Genomic DNA, 22,728 nt, shown 5'->3' on the forward strand with positions numbered 1-22,728 from the left:
CATGCTTGCTTGGCTAAATTCAGTTCTCTACCCAGTAGCCAGTGTGCTCTCTCTACAGCTCAAATTCAGTTATGTCACAACTGTTTAAAAATCTTCATCTGCAATGGAGGTAAAATCCAAACTACTCATTCTGGCCTACAGGCCTCTGTATCCCACCTGCCTCAGTGACCCCATCTCCCTCTGTTCCCCCTCCTCCTGGCCTTCTGTCTACCACTTACACAAAGCCTCTCTTTGCACCCACTAGAAATGGTTGGTCCCCCTGTCCTTGTAACTGGCTCCTTCTCATCATTTAGGCCTAGATTCAAATGTCACCTCCTGGGAGAGGAGTTCCCCAACACTGTAACTTCAGCAGCTCCACCTGACTCATTCTCTACCCAGCCACCTGAGCTCCCTGGTACTGGTCTGCACTCAGCTATGGCATCTATCTTTTGTCTTTCCTACCACAGTTGGGCTGTAAGCTCCTGAAGGGCAGGGACCAACTCAGTCTTGGTCATTTTGGTATCTCCTGGGCCTGGCACAGTACCTGACCAACGGCAAGCATTAAACACACATTTGTTAATTGACTGAGAGTGACACTCAGGGCTCCTGGCAAGAGCCTCCTTTTGAGAAAAGGGTGGACACCTTCCTGCCCTCAATGTCCTGTTTTCTAGATAGAGATTCCCCCGCCTGTAGGTGCTTATGAGATTTTGGGGGGTACACAAATTCCACCTTACTTATTTTTTTTCTTGGCCGTGCAGCACAGCATGCAAGATCTTTGTTCCCCAAGCAGGGATTGAACCAGAGTCTTAACCAGTGGACCACCAGGGAAGTTCCCAAGTTCCACCTTAAATAACATTAAATCATAGCGTGAGAAAGTGGATCTTCTGTTCTCTGTGAATTTTTCTGATTACATAAAAGAAAAATTCTGTTAGTGTTACTCCTTATCACTTTTCCAACACTTGCTAATCTCTGATTTTTACAAAGTCCACAGTCTTACAGTTTTCTACAGACATCAGTACCTAGCTAGATTATAACATTATACTACTTTCACTATAGAGTTCATAGATGCTTTCTATTAAAGTGGGAAGTGATTTAAGGTAATGTTATGGTGTTCCTCTTTCAAATAAATGTATTAGGCTTTTTTAAAAAGTAAATTGGTTTAAAGACATCAAATACAGGTGTATGTGTATGTGGCCAAGGTTGTGAAGGTGGAGTGCCAATGGCTACAGTTGGGGAATCACTGTTCCAGGTACAGCAGCCCTTTATGGAACACTAACTGGCCCCAAATGAGCTCCTGGGCTGAGTGCCATTTAGTTGGTTTTTTTAGTGATATGGGAAGTTATTCAGCTGGTGTGAATGAGGGACTGGAGCCTTTCTCCTGGACCTCAGTGCATGAATTTGTCCATCTCAGTCTATTTTCCTCCAACGTAGGGCCTTTGTTCTTTTCTGTGACTTCTGTGGTCGTGGGTAGAGAATGGTGGTTCTGAGACACAAAATACTTAATATCCTGGTGTCAAAGTTTCCTAGTGAAGTCAGGCCCTGGGCTTTTCTTTGTCAGTCTCATAAATCAGCTTTTATTTGTCGATGCACCAAATAACCTAGTGCACAGCCTGACCATTGAAAGTTAGAGCTCACCTACGTAAATTATGAAGTAAAAAAAAAAAAAAAAAGAAAAATTGGTCTTCCAGAGCCCCAAGCACCCTCTACCCTCCCTGTCAATCTGACCTCCAAATGGACGGAGTCATGTACATAAAATATGCAACAAGTCCACACCTTGGACTCAAAATGTGCCAACTTTGTGTATGTTGTTTCTGTAGTGTGGTATAGTAATATCCAACTTCTCTGTAAGTCAAACATGCAGCAAACTTAAATATTTGGCTCAAAAGCCGTGTAACTTTGGCCAAGTTGCTTAACCTCTCTGAACTTTAGTCTCTACTTCCTTGTGTTATTTTAAGATTAAATAAGATAATTCATGCAAAGCACGGCGTCTGCCTCAATGTAAGTGTTCAATAAATGGCTATTCACATTTTTATTTTGCATCTCTTCAGTCCTAGCCCACAAAGGCTGCTCTCCAGTTTTATTAAGTTCCTAAATCTCGGCTGCTTCCCTCCACCCTTTGCACCAATTCAGTCATTCCTTCACCAGAGCCGTGCCTTGTGCCGGATGCAGGAATCAAACCAGGACCCTACCATTGCCAAGCCCACAGCCGAGTAGGAAAGAGAAACTCCTAAAGCGAGCCAAATGGCTGTAATCGAGGTTTCTTTCCAGTGTTCTAAGGGGCGAATGGGTAGGGGACGACTAATTGAGACTTAGGGGTGGGTGTGTGTGTGTGGGCGGGGGAGGGAGTCATTCGGGCAACGCTTTCCCGTATAAAGCATGGGCACGGGAGAGGGAGCGGACTGTTGGTCCGGAGGCGGCAGGACCCAGGTCCTGGAGGGCCTTGAACGCCCGGCCACGAGATCGGGGTTCCAGCTATTGGCGAAAGTAACCCGGAGAAGCTTGTGCCCAGCAGTGAGGCTTCGGCCCGGCCAAGTCACCTTGCAGGAGGGTAGCAACACAAAAGCAGAAGGAGGACCCCCTCCCAGGCGGACTGGAAAAGCCCCGGTAGTTGAGGGCGGAAGTAACCGCAGGTCCGTGACAGAACCGCGGAAGAACTCCCGGCGTTCTCCACGTCCGGAGGAGCCGGAAACTCCCCGCGCTAGGTGGGTGAGCCCGGCGGCGCGGCGGCGGCCAAGGGGGCGGGGCCGGCTCTCTCAAGGCAGCTGATTGGTCGGTCCCCGGCGGCGGCGTTGGCGGCTGCGCGTGGAATTGTCACCTCGGTCTGGTGAGTCGTCGGTTCTAGCCTGGGCCCTGCCGGCTCCCGAACTGCCCCTGGGCGCCCGACTGTAACTCTCTGTGGCCAGCTGCACACTCCTGGCTTCCCGAGACATGACCTGAAGGGGCAGAGCGACGCCGGGGCCTCTCCTTGGGCGCGCTTCCACTCTTCAGTTCCAGGCTGTCGGGCCAGGACCCCTCTGGGATTTTCTTTGTGGGGGAGGGGCGAATCATGCAAGGCCTTGATGACCCCATCCATAGAGAAAAGCTGTGCGCGGCTGTGGCGGGGAGGGCGGCCGAGTGGAGTTCAGTTCCCCCGGCCGAACTGAAGCCCGGTGGGAGACGCCGAGGAGGCCTAGATCCTGGCTGGGGGATTCGAGGCGGGGCGCCCCCGCAGGGGGAGGAGGAGGGAGAGGAGGAAGAGGCCGTAGCGGGGGACAGTTGGGGTCTGGAGCTCGGGGGAGGGGCCTGGGTGGGTCGGAAATTGGGAGTTAGAGGGTGGATACAGGTGGAGGATGAGACCGCCAGGTCAGAACCCTTGGAGTCATCATCCTCCGAAGAATGGGTTGAAAGAGCAGGAGCCAGCCAAGGACAGCCATAAAGGGAGGTACAGGCAGCCGCCCCAGTATCCAAGGCATCAATTTTAAGAAGGATTTTATGCTTCTTGGCAGAGCATGAACCCACACCGAGATAAAGCATGATGAGGCCTAATAAATGTATTTTAGATTGGGTCATTACTTTGGTAAGCTGAAGACATAATGAATTTTTTAAAAATTTTATTATGGAAGTGTTCAAACTTACACAAAAGGACAGAAAAATACAGAAAATAGCATACCATTTAGGATCCTAGTACTCATCACCCAGCCTCAACTATGAATGGCCACCCAGGTTGCATAACATACATGTTAAGACACACCTCAAATCCACACTGATAATATGTTAATCTTAAGTTTTAAAAAGGTGGGTTTTTTGTTTTTGTTTTTTTCGTGTTTAATGGGTATAAAGGTTCCATTTTGCAAGAATAATAGAGTTCTGGAAATTGCTTGCACAACAATGTGAATGTAATTAACACGTTTGGACTGTACATTTAAAAATGGTTAAGTGGTAAATTTTATGTCATGCGTTTTTAACCACACAAACAAAAAAGTTCCTTTCAAATTAGAAAAAAGAAATCTAGGAAATTCCCTGGTGGTCCAGTGGTTAGGACTCGGCGCTTTCACTCTGGGGGCTCGATCCCTGGTCTGGGAACTAATATCCCGAAAGCCGCATGGTACGGGCGTTTAAAAAAAAAAAAAAGTTTAATACCGTAAAATCTGAATTTAACTGTGGAGGCTCTGCAATGAACCTGTTGGTTTTGACGGTCAGAGCATTGGGACCTGGACTGGGGTGGAGTTTAAGCGCTGGTGGTGCCCTCTGGTTTATACTAGAACTTGAAGGGTTGGGCCAGCCCAGGTGTGTGAGTCAAATTTCTCCCAAATGTTCCTATTTTCTTGCAGTCTGAGGCACACTTTTTTTTTTTTTTTAATTAATTATTTTTTTTCTTCCGGCCGTGGCGGCTTATGGGGTCTTAGTTTCCCCACCAGGGATTGAACCTGGGCCCTTGGCAGTGAAAGTACAGAGTCCTAACCAATGGACTGCCAGGGAATTCCTTGAGGTGCACATTTAATCCTTGGGTAAGCTCCTGTGCTACCTCATACCTTCATTCACGGAAGGGTGAGTGAAGTGTGAATTCACATCTTTCTCTCCACTCCGATTCTTCAGGGTGGCCCTTGGTAGTCTGTCTCCAATATGATTTACTCTCTGTCTCCCAAATGTACCACATGTCCGTCCTTCACATTTTCTAGAGCAGCTGGTGTTAACTGGGAGGCAGCCTTCCATATTCTAGCTCTTTTCGAAATGAGTTCTGCATAGGTAACCCTGAAACCTTCCTTCTGCCCACCCCAAACAAGAAAATAAACAAACTATAAAGCAAGAAAATAACTGCCAGGTTTGGGTTTTTGGCTCCTCTTGTCCTCCTCCTTGGGCTCCAGAACCAGTACTTCTCCTGGAGCTAAATTTTCTTGATGTGAGTTGGCATTTATTGGAGAACTAAACAGCCAATCAGATAAAACTTGCATCAGAAAATTACATATTTTATTTATTTATTTATTTAAATTTATTTATTTATTTATTTATTTTTGGCTGCCTTGGATCTTCGTTGCTGTGTGCGGGCTTTCTCTAGTTGCGGTGAGCGGGGGCTACTCTTCCTTGTGCGCGGGCTTCTCACTCGGTGGCTTCTCTTGTTGCAGAGCACGGGCTCCAGGCGTGCGGGCTTCAGTAGTTGTGGCTCGCGGGCACTAAAGCGCAGGCTCAGTAGTTGTGGTGCATGGGCTTAGTTGCTCCGCGGCACGTGGGATCTTCCCGGACCAGGGCTTGAACCCGTGTCCCCTGCATTGGCAGGTGGATTCTTAACCACTGTGCCACCAGGGAAGCCCTACATTAAAAAAAAAAAAAAAATGTTAAAAAAGAAAATTACATTAGTTATTGAGTAACAGCTTTTTAGAACTATTCAGGAAAAAATTAGATACTTGATCACATCACTGCATGTCAATGATAATAAGAAGGAATTAATGACAGGGTCCCTGGTGAATGATGACAAAGAGTAAAAGTTAGATTCAATCACAAGGTGAGTTTGATTGATGTTGAAGTTTATACACTCAGAGCTATCAAAATGCTCATTATTAAAATATCTGTGAGAAAAACATTACTGCTCATATGTAACTCACTTACCCTTTAACTTCTTTTTTTTCCCATAGAAATAATTGTGATTTTGGATTAAGTGAGGTTTTTTAGGAATGTAGCCATCATGTTACACCATAACTGCCTGTACCCGAAAGGTGATACGAAACGATTGAACAATTTTCTGATGTTTTCCTTTGTAGGGAAGATGGAAGAGCTGAGTCAAGCCCTGGCTAGTAGCTTTTCTGTGTCTCAAGATCTGAACAGCACAGCTGCCCCACACCCCCGCCTGTCCCAGTACAAGTCCAAGTACAGTTCCTTGGAGCAGAGTGAGCGGCGCCGCCGGTTACTGGAACTGCAGAAATCGTAAGGGATACTTTAACTCCTTGGCTCCTCTCTGTAGGCTGGGAGCTGTGAACCATTCAGGAGGCTCTAGGCTTGTCTCCACAGAGCCACCTTCAAAGTGGACCCTTTGTAGGTTGTTCTTCTTGCCCACAAGGTTGGGAGGGGTAAAACCTGGCAGAGGTAGACGTCCTTTACACCCAGAGCTTGGGAAAAATGAGGGAGTAGGGAGAGACCGAAGTTTGAAAGCAAAAGCTCAACTCTCTGGTTAAATTTTTCTTTTCTTTTTTCCTGGCAGCAGTACTGAGCTTTGTAGTTTAGGGACTTGTGAAAGCCACTCCCATACTTCCACTCCCCACATTCCCTGTGTGGCTTCTCCTGCAGTCTGACTCCTGGCTTTGGTGTGGGCTTCCTGTCTTCCTTCAGTCCAGATGTTTCTGTGGAGCCCTTGGGAATTCAAGACAAATGATTCCACAGGGAATCTGAGGAAATGTCTTCCATACACTTCGGTCTCAATACCAAGATGAGCAAACAGGGAAAGAGAGATTGATTGCAGGATAGGAGTGTTTGAGGCTGGGCCGCTCTGAAGGCAGGGCCTATCCTTTTATTCTCAGTGCAACACAGGCCTCTTCTGGGTAAGGAATTAAGGATTAGGAGGAACTATCAACAGCTGCATTTTGCCCACTGCTTCATCACTAGATGTGTTTAGCAGAGATGGTTCCCTGTGGCCTCTGGGTTGCTTGCAGATTACATTCTCAGATCACCCATTCCCCCGACCCCCAGTTTTTAAAAATTGTGATTAATTCGGAATAGGTAATATGTTCGTATGGTTCAAAATTCACAATACATAAAAGAGTATATGGAGGCTTCCCTGGTGGCGCAGTGGTTGAGAATCTGCCTGCTAATGCAGGGGACATGGGTTCGAGCCCTGGTCTGGGAAGATCCCACATGCCGTAGAGCAACTAGGCCCGTGAGCCACAATTACTGAGCCTGCGCATCTGGAGCCTGTGCTCCGCAACAAGAGAGGCCACGATAATGAGAGGCCCGCGCACCGCAATGAGGAGTGACCCCCACTTGCCGCAACTAGAGAAAGCCCTCGCACAGAAACGAAGACCCAACACAGCCATAAATAATAAAAAAAAAAAAAAAAAAAAAAAGACAAAACTGTAGTTCCCAGAGGCTCTCATTATAAAAAAAAAAAAAAGGAGTATATGGAGAAGGGACTTCCCGGGTGGTGCAGTGGTTAAGAATCCGCCTGCCAATGCAGGGGACATGGGTTCGAACCCTGGTCTGGGAAGATCCCACATGCTGCGGAGCAGCTAAGCCTGTGTGCCACAGTTACTGAAGGCCGTGTGCCTAGAGCCTGTGTTCCGCAACAAGAAAAGCCACCACAATGAGAAGCCCACGCACCACAACGAAGAGTAGCCCCCGCTCGCCACAACCAGAGAAAGCCCTCATGCAGCAACGAAGACCCAACGCAGCCAAAAATAAATAAATATTTTTTTAAAAAGTATGTGGTGAAAAGTCTCCCTCCCAAATCTGTCTTCTAGATGTCAAGTTCCTCTCTCTCTTTTTTTTTTTTTTTTTTTTTTTTTTTTGGCCACTCTGAGCAGCTTGCAGGATCTTAGTTCCCCGACCAGGGATTGAACCTGGGCCCATGGCAGTGAAAGTGCCGAGTCCTAACCACTGGACCACTAGGGAATTCCCAACATCTTATATTATAGTACACTTGTTACAACTAATGAACAAATATTGATACATTATTATTAACTAAAATCCATACTTCTTTACTCAGATTTCCTTAGTTTTTTCTAAGTGGACTTTTTTGAAAGTTAGGAACTGCAGAAAGGTCTGGCTGTTCCTCAGAAAGTCCCAGAAGCTGTCCTTGTCTCAAACTTCTCACTGCATCTCGGTGTTTCCTCTCTGCAATCCCTGGGAGCCTTCAGATGGTGTATCTGCCAGGCAGGGAAGTGTCAGCTCTCACCTGGGGTGGAGATGGGAGTCTAGGGTGGGGTGGGTGGGAGTAGGATCAGCCACTAGCGAACCCTGAGAATTCCTTTAAATATTGTACCTTGCCTATTCTTAGGAAACTGAGGAAAGCCGAGTGTGTTCAGAGGGGGTTTCTTATTTAGGATCTGTGAGGAGGTGGTCACTAGTTAACGGCTTACAAAGGAAATTCTGTCATCTCTTACCCCCACCACAATTCCCAAGTTGCTCTTGAATTTGGAGACTTTGAATTATATCTGTCACATTGCAGGGTGTCTTCCTATAAGATGTAAAGACCTGTCCTTATGCCTTTTCTTTTCCCAGAAAGCGGCTGGATTATGTGAACCATGCCAGAAGACTGGCTGAAGATGACTGGACAGGGACGGAGAGTGAGGAAGAAGAAGAAAAGAAAGATGATGAGGAAATGGACATTGACACTGGCAAGAAGTTACCAAAACTCTATGCTAATCAAGTGAGTGGTCCAGAGGAGATTAGGCGCAGCTGGTCCTGCTCCCTTTACTGTGCACTCAAAGCTCTTTACTTGCCCTAAAGAGGAGGATGAGGCAGGAAGAAGGAATAGGATCTACAACGAAAGTGCTGATGTACATAAAAGTTATGAGATGAAAAGAGATGACTTACAGTTTTGTGAGCTGATGGGGGGTCACTGATAGAGTCTGGGTAGTGGGTTTGGGAATCATTACCCCATGCTGTTAGCAAAGGCTTCCGGCCTGCTGCAAAAAGTCCCTGAGCTACTGATATGCTAGCGGACGCCATTCTTTACTAGTTATTATACAGCTGTTTTGGATCAGGCCTGCCCAGCCCAGCACTGTCCCCCACCCCACCTCCCAAGCTGGTAGTCTTTCCCAAGTGGTGGACTAACATGCCAGCCTTGGGTCTTCACACTCAGGTGGTAGGAGCTTGGACGTCCTTGAATACTGGGAGCCTGCCCAGCCACCCCAGGCCAGCCAGTTGGCCTAGGTGAGGTTGAGACCATGAAACAACAGATCACTATAACAAACTTGATTAAGTGCCCTGTTGATTCCAGAGAGGAAACCAGTGTGGCTTGTGGCGCCATAGGTGAAGCAGACATGGAGACTGTCTAGTGCTCTAGGCAATCCAGTTATTCTCCAGAAGGCAGGGCATGTATCTGGGGCTGGGGGTCTACCCTGCTGTTGTATACTTACCTCTATAACCCAAGTGTCTTGTCACTTCAGAATCCTCTCCACCTTAAGAATATGGTTCCTGGGTGCACACACTCCCATCCTCTTTCTCTGCCTCAGATATAGCACAGACATCTTCTATGACAAAGTACAGTTTAGTTTTTTGAGCAAACATTGTTTTTTTTTTGTTTTTCTTTTTTAAATTTTTTGGCCATGCTGCACAGCATGCGGTATCTTAGTTCCCTGACCAGGGATCGAACCAATGCCCTCTGCAGTGGAAGCGCAGAGTCTTAACTACTGCACCACCATGGAAGTCCCGAGCAAGCATTGTTTTGTTTTGTTTTTGTTTAAAATAGAATGTTGGGGTTTTAAAAAAATATTTATTTATCTATCTATCTGCGCCGGGTCTCAGTTGCAGTACGCAGGATCTTTGTTGCTGCATGTGGGATCTTTAGTTGTGGCACGCAGGATCTAGTTCCCTGACCAGGGATCGAACCCTGGACCCCCTGCATTGGGAGTGCGGAGTCTTAGCCACTGGATCACCAGGAAAGTCCCCCCCGAGCAAGCATTGTTGAAGGCCCTGTTCTATGTTAAGCTAGGCTATTCTCAGGGAAAGATAGACATGGGCCAGAAATAGCCCATGCACTCCTCTAATAAGTGTAGATTATGGTTTTTGCAATAAAAAAGTGAAATTAACTTCCCACAGAGGAGGAAGCAGGGTTGTGAAGTCAGGAAAAGGTTAATGAAAGAGGAGGCAGTTTGGAAACATGGGTAGGACAGGCGGAGGTACAGAGCATTTCAGGGCATTCCAGGCAGCAGGATCAGGCTGAGCAAGAGCCCAGAGGTGGGAGAAGAATATATGATGTGTTCAGGAGGGGTGTGCAGAGGGTGTGTGAGGATGGAGCAACATAGGGTTGGGGGAGGAGTATAGCAGAAATATGTACAGGGTTTTAGACTGGGTCTAGATTGTGAGGAACCACCGAGACTTTTTGAGCCAGGGGCAGAGGTGGGACTTCATGTGATGACTACCACATCAGTGTAGGAAGGCCTGGAAGAGAGAGACTGTGGTAGGGGGCTTAGGTTTGCTAAAAGATCTAATGAGTGCTAAGGGCAGTGAAAGTGGGAAGGAAAAGAGGTCATGAGTATGAGAGATGTTGCCAGGTGGAATGAACAGAATTTATGGCTAGGAGAGGCAATATGAGAAGCGGATAAGGGTTTAAGCTCAGGTCGCATAGACTGACCTCAAAGTCAGGCTCTGTGTTGACCGTGGGCAAGTTACTTAACCAGTCTAAGTCTCTAGTTTCTTATCTGTAAAATGGGACATCGTAATAGTACCTATCTCATAGGATTGTTAGAAGGATTAAATGAAATATTGTACCTTAAATACCTAGCCCAGAGCCCATAATGAATGCCCCACAGTATTAGTTGCTACTGCTATTTTTTTAAACAGCCATATTAAGATATAATTCACATACCATACAATTCACCCATTTACAGGGTACAATTCAGTATTTTTGTAGTAATTCACAGAGCTGTGCAACCATCACCAGTATCTAATTCTAGAATATTTTCACACCCATTAGCAGTCACTCCCCATTTTCCCTTCCCTCCAGGCCCTAGCAATCACTGATCTACTTTCTGTCTCTATGGATTTGCCTATTTTGGACATTTCGTATAAATGGAATCATATGAGATACATCCTTTTGCTTCTGGCTTCTTTCACTTAGCAAAAGGTTTTCAAGATTCATTTATGTTGTAGCATGTGTTAGAACTTCATTCCTTTTCATTTCTTTTCAAATAATATTCTGTTGTATAGATAGATATACCACATTTTGTTTATCCATTCATCAGTTGATGCCCTTTTGAGTTGTTTCCACTTTGGGGCTATTATGAATATTGCTGCTATGAACATTTATTTACATGTTTTTGCATGGACATATGTTTTCATTTCTCTTGGGTATATACCTGGGAGTGGAGTTACTAGGCCATATGATAACTCTGGAACTACCAGACTATTTTTCAGAGTGACTACACCATTTTACATTCCCACCAGCAATGTTTGAGGGTTCGTTTCTCCACATCTTTGCCAATACTCGTTATTGTCCGTCCTTTTGAATATAACCATCCTAGTGGGTGTGAAGTGGTGTTTCATGGTTTTGATTTGCATTTCCCTAGTAACTAATGATATTGAGCTTCTTTTCATGTGTTTATTAGCCATTCATATATCTTTGGAGAAATGTCTATTCAAATCCTTTGCCCGTTTAAAAATTGGGTTATTTGTCTTTTATTATTGAGTTCTTTATATATTCTAGATACAAGTTCCTTCTGAGATACATGATTTGCAAATATTTCTCATTCTGTGGGTTGTCTTTTCACTTTCTTGATGATGTTTTTGGCAGCACAGAGGTTTTACATTTTGATGTAGTCTAATTTATCTATCTTTTGTTTCGTCATTTGTGCTTTTGGTGTTGTATTACTATTATTCTTTAAGGGAGTGTTGATTATGCCTTGGGTTTAAGATTGAATAACAGAGAGGAAGGTGATGATATTAACAGGGCACAGAATGCAGAAGGGGAAGGATGGGTGTTCAGCGATGGGAAGTACTTGGGCAACAGAAGCCAGTGAATTCTGTTTTGGCTATGCTGAGTTTAAGGTACAGAGAGGACCAACAGAGAAAGAGATAGCAAGTGGACAGCTGGAAATATAGGTTTGGAGGAAAGGAAAGAAATCTGGAGATGAAAAAGAAGAGAATTAGGGGACTTCCCTGGTGGCGCAGTGGCTAAGAACCTGCCTGCCCATGCAGGGGACACAGGTTCGAGCCCTGGTCAAGGAAAATCCCACATGCCGTGGAGCAACCAAGCCCGTGTGCCACAACTGCTGAGCCCGTGTGCCACAACTACTGAAGCCTGCGCACCTAGAGCCCATGCTCCGCAACAAGAGAAGCCACTGCAATGAGAAGCCCGCGCACCGCAATGAAGAGTAGCCCCCGCTCACCACAACTAGAGAAAGCCCCCACATAGCAACAAAGACCCAACGCAGCCAAAAAAAAAAAAAAAGAGATTTAGGAGGCATCATCTTAGAAATGACAAGTGAAGTAGATGAATTCCACCCCCACGGGGGGACAGCATCTAAGAGAAAAGAGAAGGGGGACCTAAAACAGCCCCCTGAAGATTATCTACATGTTTTGGGGGAGTGTGTGGAGGAATGTTTGGAGGAAAAACAGAAAAGTACTGTGTCATGGGGCCAAGGGAGCATGTGTCAGGGAGGAGGATGTGACTGGCAGCATTACACCAGGAGTAGAGGAAGGAGGGGGAGGTGAGGGAATAGAGGTGCTTGGCTGCAAGGAGGTTAAGTGGGGCTGTGAGGTAGCAAATCTGGACTGCGGGTGTCAGAGTGGGTGGGAAGGCAGCAGCAAGAAATACGAAGTAGTTAAAAAAAGAGAGAACGTGGAACATCTTAATAGAAATGTAGAGTGATAAAAGGTTTTCATTTTTGCCTTGGTTTTGAGGATTAGGGGTTGAGTATTTTGTGGCCTAAGGGGAAGGAGAGATGGGAGAGATGAGCGATTCAGTGGGAAGGATTAATTGATAGGCCAAAGTCTTTGTATAGATGGGAGGGACCAGTGATGAATGGAAGAGTAAATTTTTTCAAATTCATTTCACCACAGCCCTTTTTTTTTTTTTTTTAATTTAAGGTAACATCCTTTTCCTAACATCCTTTAGTATAGTATTTGGGTCACTAGTTTGGGAAATGATCTAGTTTAGAGCATCTCAAGGTCAGGGACTTGATTCATCTCTGAGGTATAGCCCCTGGAACATAATGGTTGTGATAATGGTAGCTGGGTGGACAAAGTAAGGAAAGATAGAGGGTCCTATCCCCCCATACAGGAGGTGAAGTAGTAAGAATGGGTATGGATGCAGATAATGAAGGTGAGAAGTTGAAGTTCACGGGGAGCAGGAGACGAGTTGACTACTAAGAGCTAGTGGGGTGGAGGTCCCACTGTCACCCTTTTCTGTTCTCATTCTTTTACTTGTATTTTTATTATATATATAGGACATGAATTCTTTGTCATTGTAAACATGGGAGCAGCACAGCCCTGTTGATTTTTAACACCATTTTTTGTGTTCCCAGTTAATGCTCTCAGAGTGGTTAATTGACGTCCCTTCAGATTTGGGTCAGGAATGGATTGTGGTCGTGTGCCCTGTTGGAAAAAGAGCCCTTATTGTGGCCGCCAGGGTGAGTAGCTGCTCCTGCCCCCTGCGCCAGCATGCCTGGCCTGTAGCAGGAGGGGTTCTCTGCACCCTCTGTGTTCCTTATCTGCCACAGCAGCTGTCCCTGCCATGGGGATTGAAACGCTTTCCTGCAGGAGGGATTTGATGAGAGCCACCTTTGGGCTGATGGCACCCCTGCAGAATGTGGAAGCAAGAGGGTGAGGAGACCTTGATGCCTGACAAGAATGGTAATTGTCCACACAGGGTTCTACCAGTGCCTACACCAAGAGTGGCTACTGCGTCAACAGGTTTTCTTCCCTTCTGCCAGGAGGCAACAGGCGAAACTCAGCAACAACAAAAGGTACCTACATACAATTGTCTCTTTATTAACTTTTATAATCAGTGCTTGGTTAGTTGCTTAGTTAGTTGTTTTAAAGACCCACTTTAAAAGCATACCTTTGAAACTGCGCACAGGTAATATCCTGCCCACTGGGCTCTCCCTCAAGGTCAGGCCTCCTCAGTAGCAGAATAGTTGCAACTTGTGAGGCCTGCTGGGCAATAAACCCCTAAATTAAAGTCAATGCACCTTTCCCGTGGACTTCCATCACAAGATGACAGGTGCAGTTTTCTGGGGAAAGGACCCCCAGAAGGCCAAGTGTAACATACAGAAGCTGTTGCTGGGGCTTCCTGCCGAATTCCCTTTTCTCCTTTCTCGGTGTCCTAATCTTAGCTTCTTCCTCCCCCCTGGGCCCAGCCGAGGAGACTAAGGTCACGAAGGTTTGCCCGCGGTCATTCAGCGAGGAGTTGGCAGAGCTGGCAGAACCGTTCTCTCACCTCTGCCTGCCCAGGCTCCGCTGGTGGTTACTCCTGTCCTCTGTTCTGAGCCCTCTATTGGCTTTTTTTACTCCAGCCTGAAATGCGCTTCCACCTCCCCTCTACCCTGTTATTTTAGTCCTGTGATCCCAAAAGATTGTTCATATCCCATCTCTTCCATGAAGCATTTCCTGGAACTCTCGTTTTTCTTAGTTTGTGCTGTATAATTCAGGTCTTGGTTCTTTCCTCTGTAATCATCTTATCTCCTTAACTGGATTGTAACTTCCTTAAAGGCAGGGATTACTTATAGTTAATATTCCCCACGGAACACAGTGCTTGTGATAGGAACTCAAAAAGTAATTGTAAACTAAAATGGAAGATTACTTCCCTTCAAACTTGAGCTTCTCTAAGGTGAGTAAATGTCCCAGTTTATCTAAAGGTTCAGAGTTCACACTTGGCATTGCCTTGATCCTTCTTGTGCTGTCATACCTCAGGTCACCCCTAGACTGTGCCAGGTAGCCAGAAAAGGCTGTGAAGAACTTTGTCCTGTAGTGCTGGTGCTTGCTGTGAGCACTGAGGATTGTTGGATTCAGTTCCCAAGCCCCTAAGATGGGGCTCCCCAGATTGTGGTGGAGGGAACCCTGATGGGAGGGGTTACCCTGTACTGACTTTCTGCTTTGTGTCTCCAGACTACACCATTCTGGACTGCATTTACAGTGAGGTGAACCAGACCTACTACGTTTTGGACGTGATGTGCTGGCGGGGACACCCTTTTTATGACTGCCAGGTAAGGACTGATATTCCCCTCATGTCTTCTCCTGTTTTCTCCTCTCCTCCCAGGAAAGTGGCTCAGCATGTGTGTTTAGTACGTGACCAACTTCTTGGTGTGTACAGGATGTGGTATATCAAGAACATTGTCTAATGTTCCTTGCATCTTTGGGTGTGTTAAAATTAGCTTCATTTATAAAAAGAGGTAGGAGGAACTAAGGGAAGCATAGCAATTCTTGAGGGGAGGAAGGAGAAACAGAGTGTAGGGGTAGGCTGGGACTTTGTAGAAGCTGTAACCGCCCCCTCCCCTCTCTCCAGAGTGTAGGAGGCTTGCTGGCAGGGAAGATTGCAGGTGAAGGGGATGCTGCCTTGTGCAGGCGGCACAAGGAAGAGAAGGTGGAATGTTAAGCACCATCAAATAGACTTCTGTCACCTCCACTCCTTCACCAACCACATCTTGACCCTGAAAATGTCAGGGCCTCCTTGGTATGACCGTAAGGCCTCGAATCTCTGAGGGGATTTTCCAGATGAGGAGAGGCCCCCCCACCCAATATTCTCCCCTCAAGTTTCACCTTCCCACAACATTTTTCTCAGATTGGTGATTCTTGCGAGTGACAGAGGCAGTCATCAGAGAGAGGCTCGGTCACCCCACAGGGTCCATCTCTGCTCCTATGCTCCCCATCGTTGTCCCAGTTTTAAAGTGGTGGGTTTTTTGTGCTCCCTGTCAATTAGTTTATCATAGTGGTTCTCAGAATGTTGAATGTGTGGCCTCAGAAAGTTGTTAGTAATGCAAATTCTTAGACCTATTGAATCAGAAACTCTGGGGATGGGACTTATGTTTTAATAAACCTCCAGGCGATCCTCATGCAGGCCCAAGTGTCCGAATCACAGGTTATCGCCACAGGCTGCTTCTTTCCGTAGCCATTACCCCAAGCTAGGTTTCCAAATTATGCTAGGTGCTGGTACTTCAGAATTCTAGCATGCATCTCATTCAAAAAATAATAGCCAAGGGACTTCCTTGGCGGTCCAGTTTAAGACTCTGCGCTTCCAATGCAGGGGGCATGGGTTCAATCCCCAGTCAGGGAACTAAGTTCACACATACTGCACGGTGTGGCCAAAAGATAAAAAAACAAAAACAACAACAACAAAATAGCCAAGACCTGCATTGCTAAGCACTTTGTGAGCATGATCTCATTGAATCCCTTACAACAACTCTTAAAAAGTAAGTATGTACTATTGTTATTACTCCTCATCATTTAGATATGAAAGCTGAGAGCCACAGATGTTAAGTACCTTGCCCAAATGCAGAGCCAAGGCCTAAAACTCAGAACTCAGAAATTCAGTTGAGGGACTTCCCTGGTGGCGCAGTGTTAAGAATCTGCCTGCCAGTGCAGGGGACACAGGTTCGAGTCCTGGTCTGGGAAGATCCCACATGCCGCGGAGCAACTAAGCCCATGCACCAGAACTACTGAGCCTGCGCTCTAGAGCCCGTGAGCCACAACTACTGGGCCCACGTGCCACAACTGCTGAAGCCTGCGCGCCTAGAGCCTGTGCTCCGCAACAAGGGAAGCCACCGCAATGAGAAGCCCGTGCACCACAGTGAAGAGTAGCCCCCGCTTGTCCTAACTAGAGAAAACCCACGGGCAGCAACGAAGACCCAGTGCAACCAAAAATAAATAAATAAATAAATTTATTTTTAAAAAAAAGAGAGAGAAAGGCCGCGCAGCAACGAAGACCCAATGCGGCCAAAAATAAATTAATTAATTTTAAAAAATTAAAAAAATTAAAAAATAAAAATTCAATCGGGAACATATTTTCCTTTAATTCTGTTGAAGGATGTTTCATAACATGCATTTACAACCTACAAATTTGATAACTAAAGCCACATATATTTTGACAATATAAAGAAAAGATTGTGGGTTTTTTATTTTTGGTTTTGGAAATTAAAAAAAAGAAAGAAAAGTCCCTAAATAACAACAGAAGCATATGTATCAGTAATTTAGATCAATAGTAATTTGGAATAAAGTAGTTTATGTGAAGTTACAGCTATAAAGTAGTTTCTAATCCTCAGGTAAAATAAAATAATGTGCTTTGGAGTTGGTGAGTCCTGGTCCCATAGTATTTCTGTTGCACCTGGGTGAGTGATGTAATCTCTCTGAGCCTCAGAGTCGTCACCTGTAAAATGGAGATGATAATAATACAATTCTCAGAGGATGGTTGAGGATTAATACGATTATGTATGTAAGGTCCTTAGCATGGAGCCTGAGACATAGTAGGCCTTCAGTGATAAATGTTGGCATTACTACTATTAATAATCCTATTGGATTTTAAGGAAAAAATATTCAAAGATTTTGTGAACATCTTCTTGACCTTATGGCAGTGTTTTAAGGGAAATGAGGGTGAGAGAAGGGCTTAGGTCTTCATAAATCAGGTGGCTATTTTTTCCCCAGTTTTATTGAAATTTAACTGACATGCAACACTGTGTAAGTTTAAGGTGTATAGCACAATGATTTGACTTAACATATATTTTGCAATAGTTACCTGAGTAAGTTTAGTTAATATCCATCATCTCATATAGATACCAAAAAGAAAAGAAAAGAAAAAAATAAGTGTTTTTTTTCCCTTGCCATGAGAACTCTTAGGATCTACTCTCAACAACTGTCATGTATATACCAGACAACAGAGTTAACTATTGTCATTGTGTTGTACTTTCCATCCCTAGTACTTACTTATCTTATAACTGGAAGTTTGTACCTTTTGACCATCAGGTAGCTTTTTAGAATGGGGTGTTTTTGTTCGTATTAGAGTTTGAGGTGAACAGTTTTTAATCTTTCTCTTTCTCTTCTCTGGCAGACTGATTTCCGATTCTACTGGATGCATTCAAAGTTACCAGAAGAAGGACTGGGAGAGAAAACCAAGCTCAATCCCGTAAGGCCTGGTGTTAGAATTGCAGAGTTCTTTATGGGGATTGGTTTGGATTGGTCTGTTATCTAAATATAATCATTATGAATGAAATTATCTTTTTTTTTTTTCTTTTTGAGGCAGCATGGCATAGTGGGAAAAGTATGGACTTAACAGTTATCCAGATTCCAGTTTTCGCTTTAACAATTACCAGGTTAAGTTAATATCTTTACTTGGCCTTAATTTCTTCATCTGTTTAATAGGGTTAATAATACCTACTTTACAGGGTTGTTCTAAGAACCAAATTATATAAATATACAAGTCTTTCTAGCATAATACTTACAGTGAGCACTCAGTAAACAGTGGTTGATATAAAATGCTAATAACTGCTTTTATTAATAACACTATTTAGAATTCTCCAACTGTAGCATGCATCAGCAGCCTCTGGAGGCTTGGTAAAATGTAGACTCCTGGGCCTCACCCCCAGAATTTCTGATTCAGTAGGTCTGGGGTAAAGCCTGAGAATTTGCATTTCTAACAAGTTCCCCAGTGAAACTGATACTGCTGGTCCATGGACCACACTTTGAGAACCTCTGCCTTTGTATCTGATCTAAGAGTGACCTCATCTAGTCAGTCCCCTCTTTTTATAGATGAGTATATAGGCTCAGAGAGGGGACTGCCTTCCCCAAGGTCCCACAGTCCAGGATGATAACCCAAATGTCTTCGCTATTCACTCATTGATTAAATATGGGACAGTTATTTTCATTGCATTTTATTAGTTAAGCCCTGTAGACTGGCATTTGCTTGGGTTGCTTACAGCATTTTTAAAAGCAACTGGATAACCAGTTACAGGACAATAAATGGGACCAGTACTTCCAGTGATGTTATCAATTAGGTCCTAGAAGAACATGCACTGAGGAAAGGGAACATGGGTGCTACTTTCTCTGAGATGCTGTTCTGTGTGCGCTACAGGTACTATCTCATTGTATCTGCATAACAATCCTATGAAGTAGAAACTTTTATTATCCCTTTTTACAGATGGGAAAATGGAGGCATATGGAGATTAAATGATTGACAGAGCTGGGATTCAGACCTAGGCAATCTGACTCAGAGGTTGTCATAGTCCTAATCACTTTGGTATACTGCTTCAGTGTAAAAATTTTTGCTGTTGTGAAAGGGGCTTCACCAGTCCTTCATTAGGGGCAACTGTCATAGAGCTGGGAGAATAACATAGAATCCCTAAACCTAGCACAGGGCAGTGGTTCTCAGTCCTGACTGCATGAATCAACTGGAGAGCTTTAAAAAAAAAATGACTGGATCCCACCGCAGAGCAGTTCAGTCAGAATCTCGGGGTGGTGCTTGGGCATGAGTAATTTTTAAGAGTTTCCCAGATGGTTCTTCTGTATAAAGCAAGGTTGAGAACTCCTGACCTAGTAATTCAGAGGATAAGTAGAGGGGAGTGGGTATGGGAGGATGAGACTGAAAACTTTTCTTCTTTGATATAGCTCTTCAGTTGCTGGAACCAATATTGTTTGTAACATGTACTAACTCTTTGTTCTAATTTATGTTTTAGTTTAAATTTGTAGGGCTAAAGAATTTCCCTTGTACCCCTGAGAGCCTGTGTAAGGTGCTGTCTATGGATTTCCCTTTTGAGGTAACAAAACCATTGTCTTTATTTCTCTGATCTGATTGTAAGACACAAGAAACTTGGTTATACAGTCTTAAGAGAGCCTCTGACTTTGCTGTGTCAAAGCATCAGAAAAGGGCTGAAAGCTGACTCTTGGGAAAGAATGTGCTCGTGGCCCTTCATAGCCTCAGGGCCACCCTGCCAGCTAAGTCAGAATGCCAGAGCTGTAAGGGCCCTTGAAAGGACAGCTCATCTAACTCCCTCATTTTACAGATGGAGAAACTGAGGCCCAGAGAGGGGTGAGGCTTCCATTCCTAGCTCCTTCTTGTGTGCCTCTTTCTGCTACAAGCCAGAGAATGAGGCCCCTTGTTTGACTGCCACAGCTGGGGCTTCTGTGACTGACAGACTGCAGGGCTGTGAATTCCTAATCCTTCTTTCCTCCGAAGAGCAAATGGTCTCCAGGGATGGCAGTGCTTGCTGAGCAGTGGCATGGCAGTGGGGTGACCAACTTGTCCAAGGTTGCCCAGGATTTCCCTGGTTTTAGTGCTGAAAGTCTCACGTCCCCAGAAGCTCCTCAGTCCTGGGCAGTCTTTTGTCATCCTCAGAACCTGCAGTTACCCTACAAACAGACTTCCTTTGCCCATGATGCCCTTTAAAATTCTGCCTGGTCACCTGCAAGTATTTGCTTGAACTGGATATAATTTTGCTAAAAGGATCACAGCTTCCCAAATGATGAAATGGCAAAGGCTGAGTTGCCTTCATTTCTGGGAGTCAGTTAAGAAGGTGGTAAGAACACCATCTTTGTTTATAACCCTTATGCCCCAGTGACAATAAATGCTTTTTAGAGATGAGTCACTGAATCACAGAAAAGAAAATATGGGACTGTGGGAGGTCTTCCCGTTGAGGAAAACTGATTTTCCCAGAACATAGCTCACAGACAATTTAGGGGGAGGTTTAGGCAGCCAGCAGTGGCTGGGGAGCAGGGCTTCTTGACAGGCTGTTTCCCCTGCACTCAGCAGTCCAGCATCTTGGAGGGGCTTGTCCAGTTCCCCTGCTTTGTTCCCTGTGTGGAGCACATCCTCCACTACAGAGACCTCCAGGTGGTGGAAAGTGCATGGGATTTGAGGAGAGAAGACCTGGGTTCAAGCTGAATTTCTGCTTCATACTCACTGTGTGTTTGAGGGAGGCCCCAGAACTCCCTGAGCCTGAGCAGCCCCATCTCCCAGACACTTCCATGGTGGGTAAGAGGGTGAAATAGTAGGTAGGAAAGCACCCTGTAAACGGGAAAGTACTTTTTATGTTTTTATTTTCTAAAATTTAGTTTTCTAGACCATTTCTTCATTTAGAGAAATTCATGTGTGAGAAATGAAGACTCTTTTTCTTCTGGCAGTGACCCAGAAAAAAAGATCTGGACCACAAGAGCTACCCCAGTGCATATAGGTCTCCTACAAACATGTGGCCCCAGAAGTCATTCTGATCCCTGGCTTTCTTTCTTGTAGGTAGATGGGCTTCTCTTCTACCACAAGCAGACCCACTATAGCCCTGGAAGCACTCCTCTGGTGGGCTGGCTGCGCCCCTACATGGTGTCAGATGTTCTTGGCGTAGCTGTGCCAGCTGGCCCGCTGACTGCCAAGCCAGAATATGCTGGGCACCAGCTCCAGCAGATTATTGAGCACAAGAGGAGCCAGAAGGAGGGAATAAAGGAGATCACACACAAGCCCTCTGAGAATGGACGCTATGAGTTGGAGCACCTGTCTACGCCCAAGCTGAAGAGCCCTCCCCATAGCCCCAAGCACCCAGGGAGCCTCATGGAGAACTAGAGAGGGCAGCCTCCTTTGGGAGTCACAGGATGGGGGTTGGTCCCAGAAGGAAGGCTGGGGGGGAGGACAGTGACGAGAACAAGATGACTTCATTTTAGAGCAGGCTTTCCAAAGCCACTCCAGCTGGAAACAGCTTATCTCCTATCTGAAGTGCTGGCTTTAACAGTTGGGGGAGGTTTCCAGATTGGGTAGTCTTTGGATTTGAGCAGCAACTCCTGTGAAAATGTATTTCAGATCCACAATGTAAATATATGTAATTCTTACGAAAGAAGTTGTTTGTGATTCTTAAACTTTATTTATTTTATTTTTTTGTGTGTGTGATTCTTAAACTTTAGACAGTCAGGAATCTCCCCCACCTCTACCCCTTCAGGCCCCCTAAACCGTGACTGTTCAAGTCTTGGCCCATTTCACTCTGTTTTTAGCACTTAAGCATTCTGCTGAGTTTCCAGTTGCTGCTGTTGGTAACGTCATTTTCTCAAAGGTCTTACCAGGAACTGCAGTTCTTGGTATTTGAATATGTTCCCTCTTCTGAGAAGACAAGTGTGATTTTCTTTGGTTTAGACACAGAGATAAAATGCAAATGGAGTTCATTCACTACTTCAGCCAACATTTTGAGCACATTCCAGAAGATAAGCCTTGTGCTTACGTAGAGTGGGTTATGATGAGGGACCATACTTCATCACTGCCCTTGAGGAGCTCACGATCCAGTGAGAAATAAAACCACCAGCATCTAGAGTGGGTCCAGATGGTGGGATGATTGCTTTAGTGTAGAAAGGTACATAGAGCATGGGGTGGGGGGGGGATGCCGGGAAGAGCAGAGGGAGGTTTCACAGAGGAGGTCAGAGCTGGGCTGAGGCTCAGAGGAGGGACAGAAATGCGCTCTGCAGACGAGGAGGGGAGGAGTTTCTCACAGAGGCAGGAGGGTATACAGATGCACCCCTCCACAGCTGGGCCGGACTTGCTCTGGGACCTGAAGTCGGTTCAGCATGGCTCAGTTGTCAAGTAGGGCTGGAAAGCTATAGGAAAGGAGGCTGGAAAGAGATGGGCCTGATCATAAGTGGCCTGTGTGTTATGCAGAGGTTGTGGGTTTTATGTATGGATGAAAGGGAGCTGATGAAGTGCTTTGAGCAGGCAGGATCCATTCAGATTTGTGAACTAGAGCTCTTTGGCAGCTGTGGGAATGGAAGATGGCGTCTCACACCAACCAGTTACTGCTCTGTGTTCAGGAAATGTGTCCCATTTCCCGTGGCCTCAATCTGCTCCCCATACTACTTTCCACTTTTCTAGGACTTCTCTTACAAGACAAAAGGACTTCACTGTTCCACTCCAGCAGTACTAGTATCCTGTGGACAAGATTTCAGAGGGATCCAGGTCAGATCTTGTCTGACACGCAGTTGTTTCTTTGTGTTGATTAGTTCTGGGAACAGATCCGGGCAGAAGTTGTGGTTAAGCAGAGCCTGATTACACAAATTCAGAACACCATTGGAACTAGCCTCAGTGTTGGGCTCTTAAAGAGCTGCTCGGGCTGACTCTGTAAAATTGGAGAAGGAAGAAACCCCTTCCCTACCCAATGATGACCCAGCTGGCTG

The 22,728-nt window shown here is 45.4% G+C and overlaps 1 protein-coding gene across 5 annotated transcripts; it reads left to right on the forward strand.

The window, feature by feature from the left end:
* Positions 1 to 2,652: 2,652 nt before the first annotated feature.
* SNUPN (snurportin 1) lies at positions 2,653 to 21,402 on the forward strand. Of its 5 annotated transcripts, XM_036844857.1 has the most exons (10): positions 2,846 to 2,976; positions 3,465 to 3,535; positions 5,715 to 5,877; positions 8,164 to 8,311; positions 13,131 to 13,235; positions 13,475 to 13,571; positions 14,713 to 14,810; positions 17,645 to 17,719; positions 19,266 to 19,346; positions 20,819 to 21,398. In XM_036844857.1, exons 2-10 carry the CDS (start codon positions 3,508 to 3,510, stop codon positions 21,137 to 21,139), a joined length of 1,116 nt encoding a protein of 371 aa, XP_036700752.1. In that variant the 5' UTR covers positions 2,846 to 2,976; positions 3,465 to 3,507; the 3' UTR covers positions 21,140 to 21,398. The 5 variants fall into 5 exon arrangements, with proteins under 5 accessions (XP_036700753.1, XP_036700752.1, XP_036700751.1 ...); XM_036844858.1 differs by lacking the exons at positions 2,846 to 2,976; positions 3,465 to 3,535 and adding an exon at positions 2,653 to 2,803 and having other exon boundaries at positions 20,819 to 21,402; XM_036844856.1 differs by lacking the exon at positions 2,846 to 2,976 and having other exon boundaries at positions 3,302 to 3,535.
* The last annotated feature ends 1,326 nt before the right edge of the window (positions 21,403 to 22,728 follow it).

This window comes from Balaenoptera musculus, chromosome 2, assembly GCF_009873245.2.
Source record: "Balaenoptera musculus isolate JJ_BM4_2016_0621 chromosome 2, mBalMus1.pri.v3, whole genome shotgun sequence".
Classification (NCBI taxonomy): domain Eukaryota; kingdom Metazoa; phylum Chordata; class Mammalia; order Artiodactyla; family Balaenopteridae; genus Balaenoptera; species Balaenoptera musculus.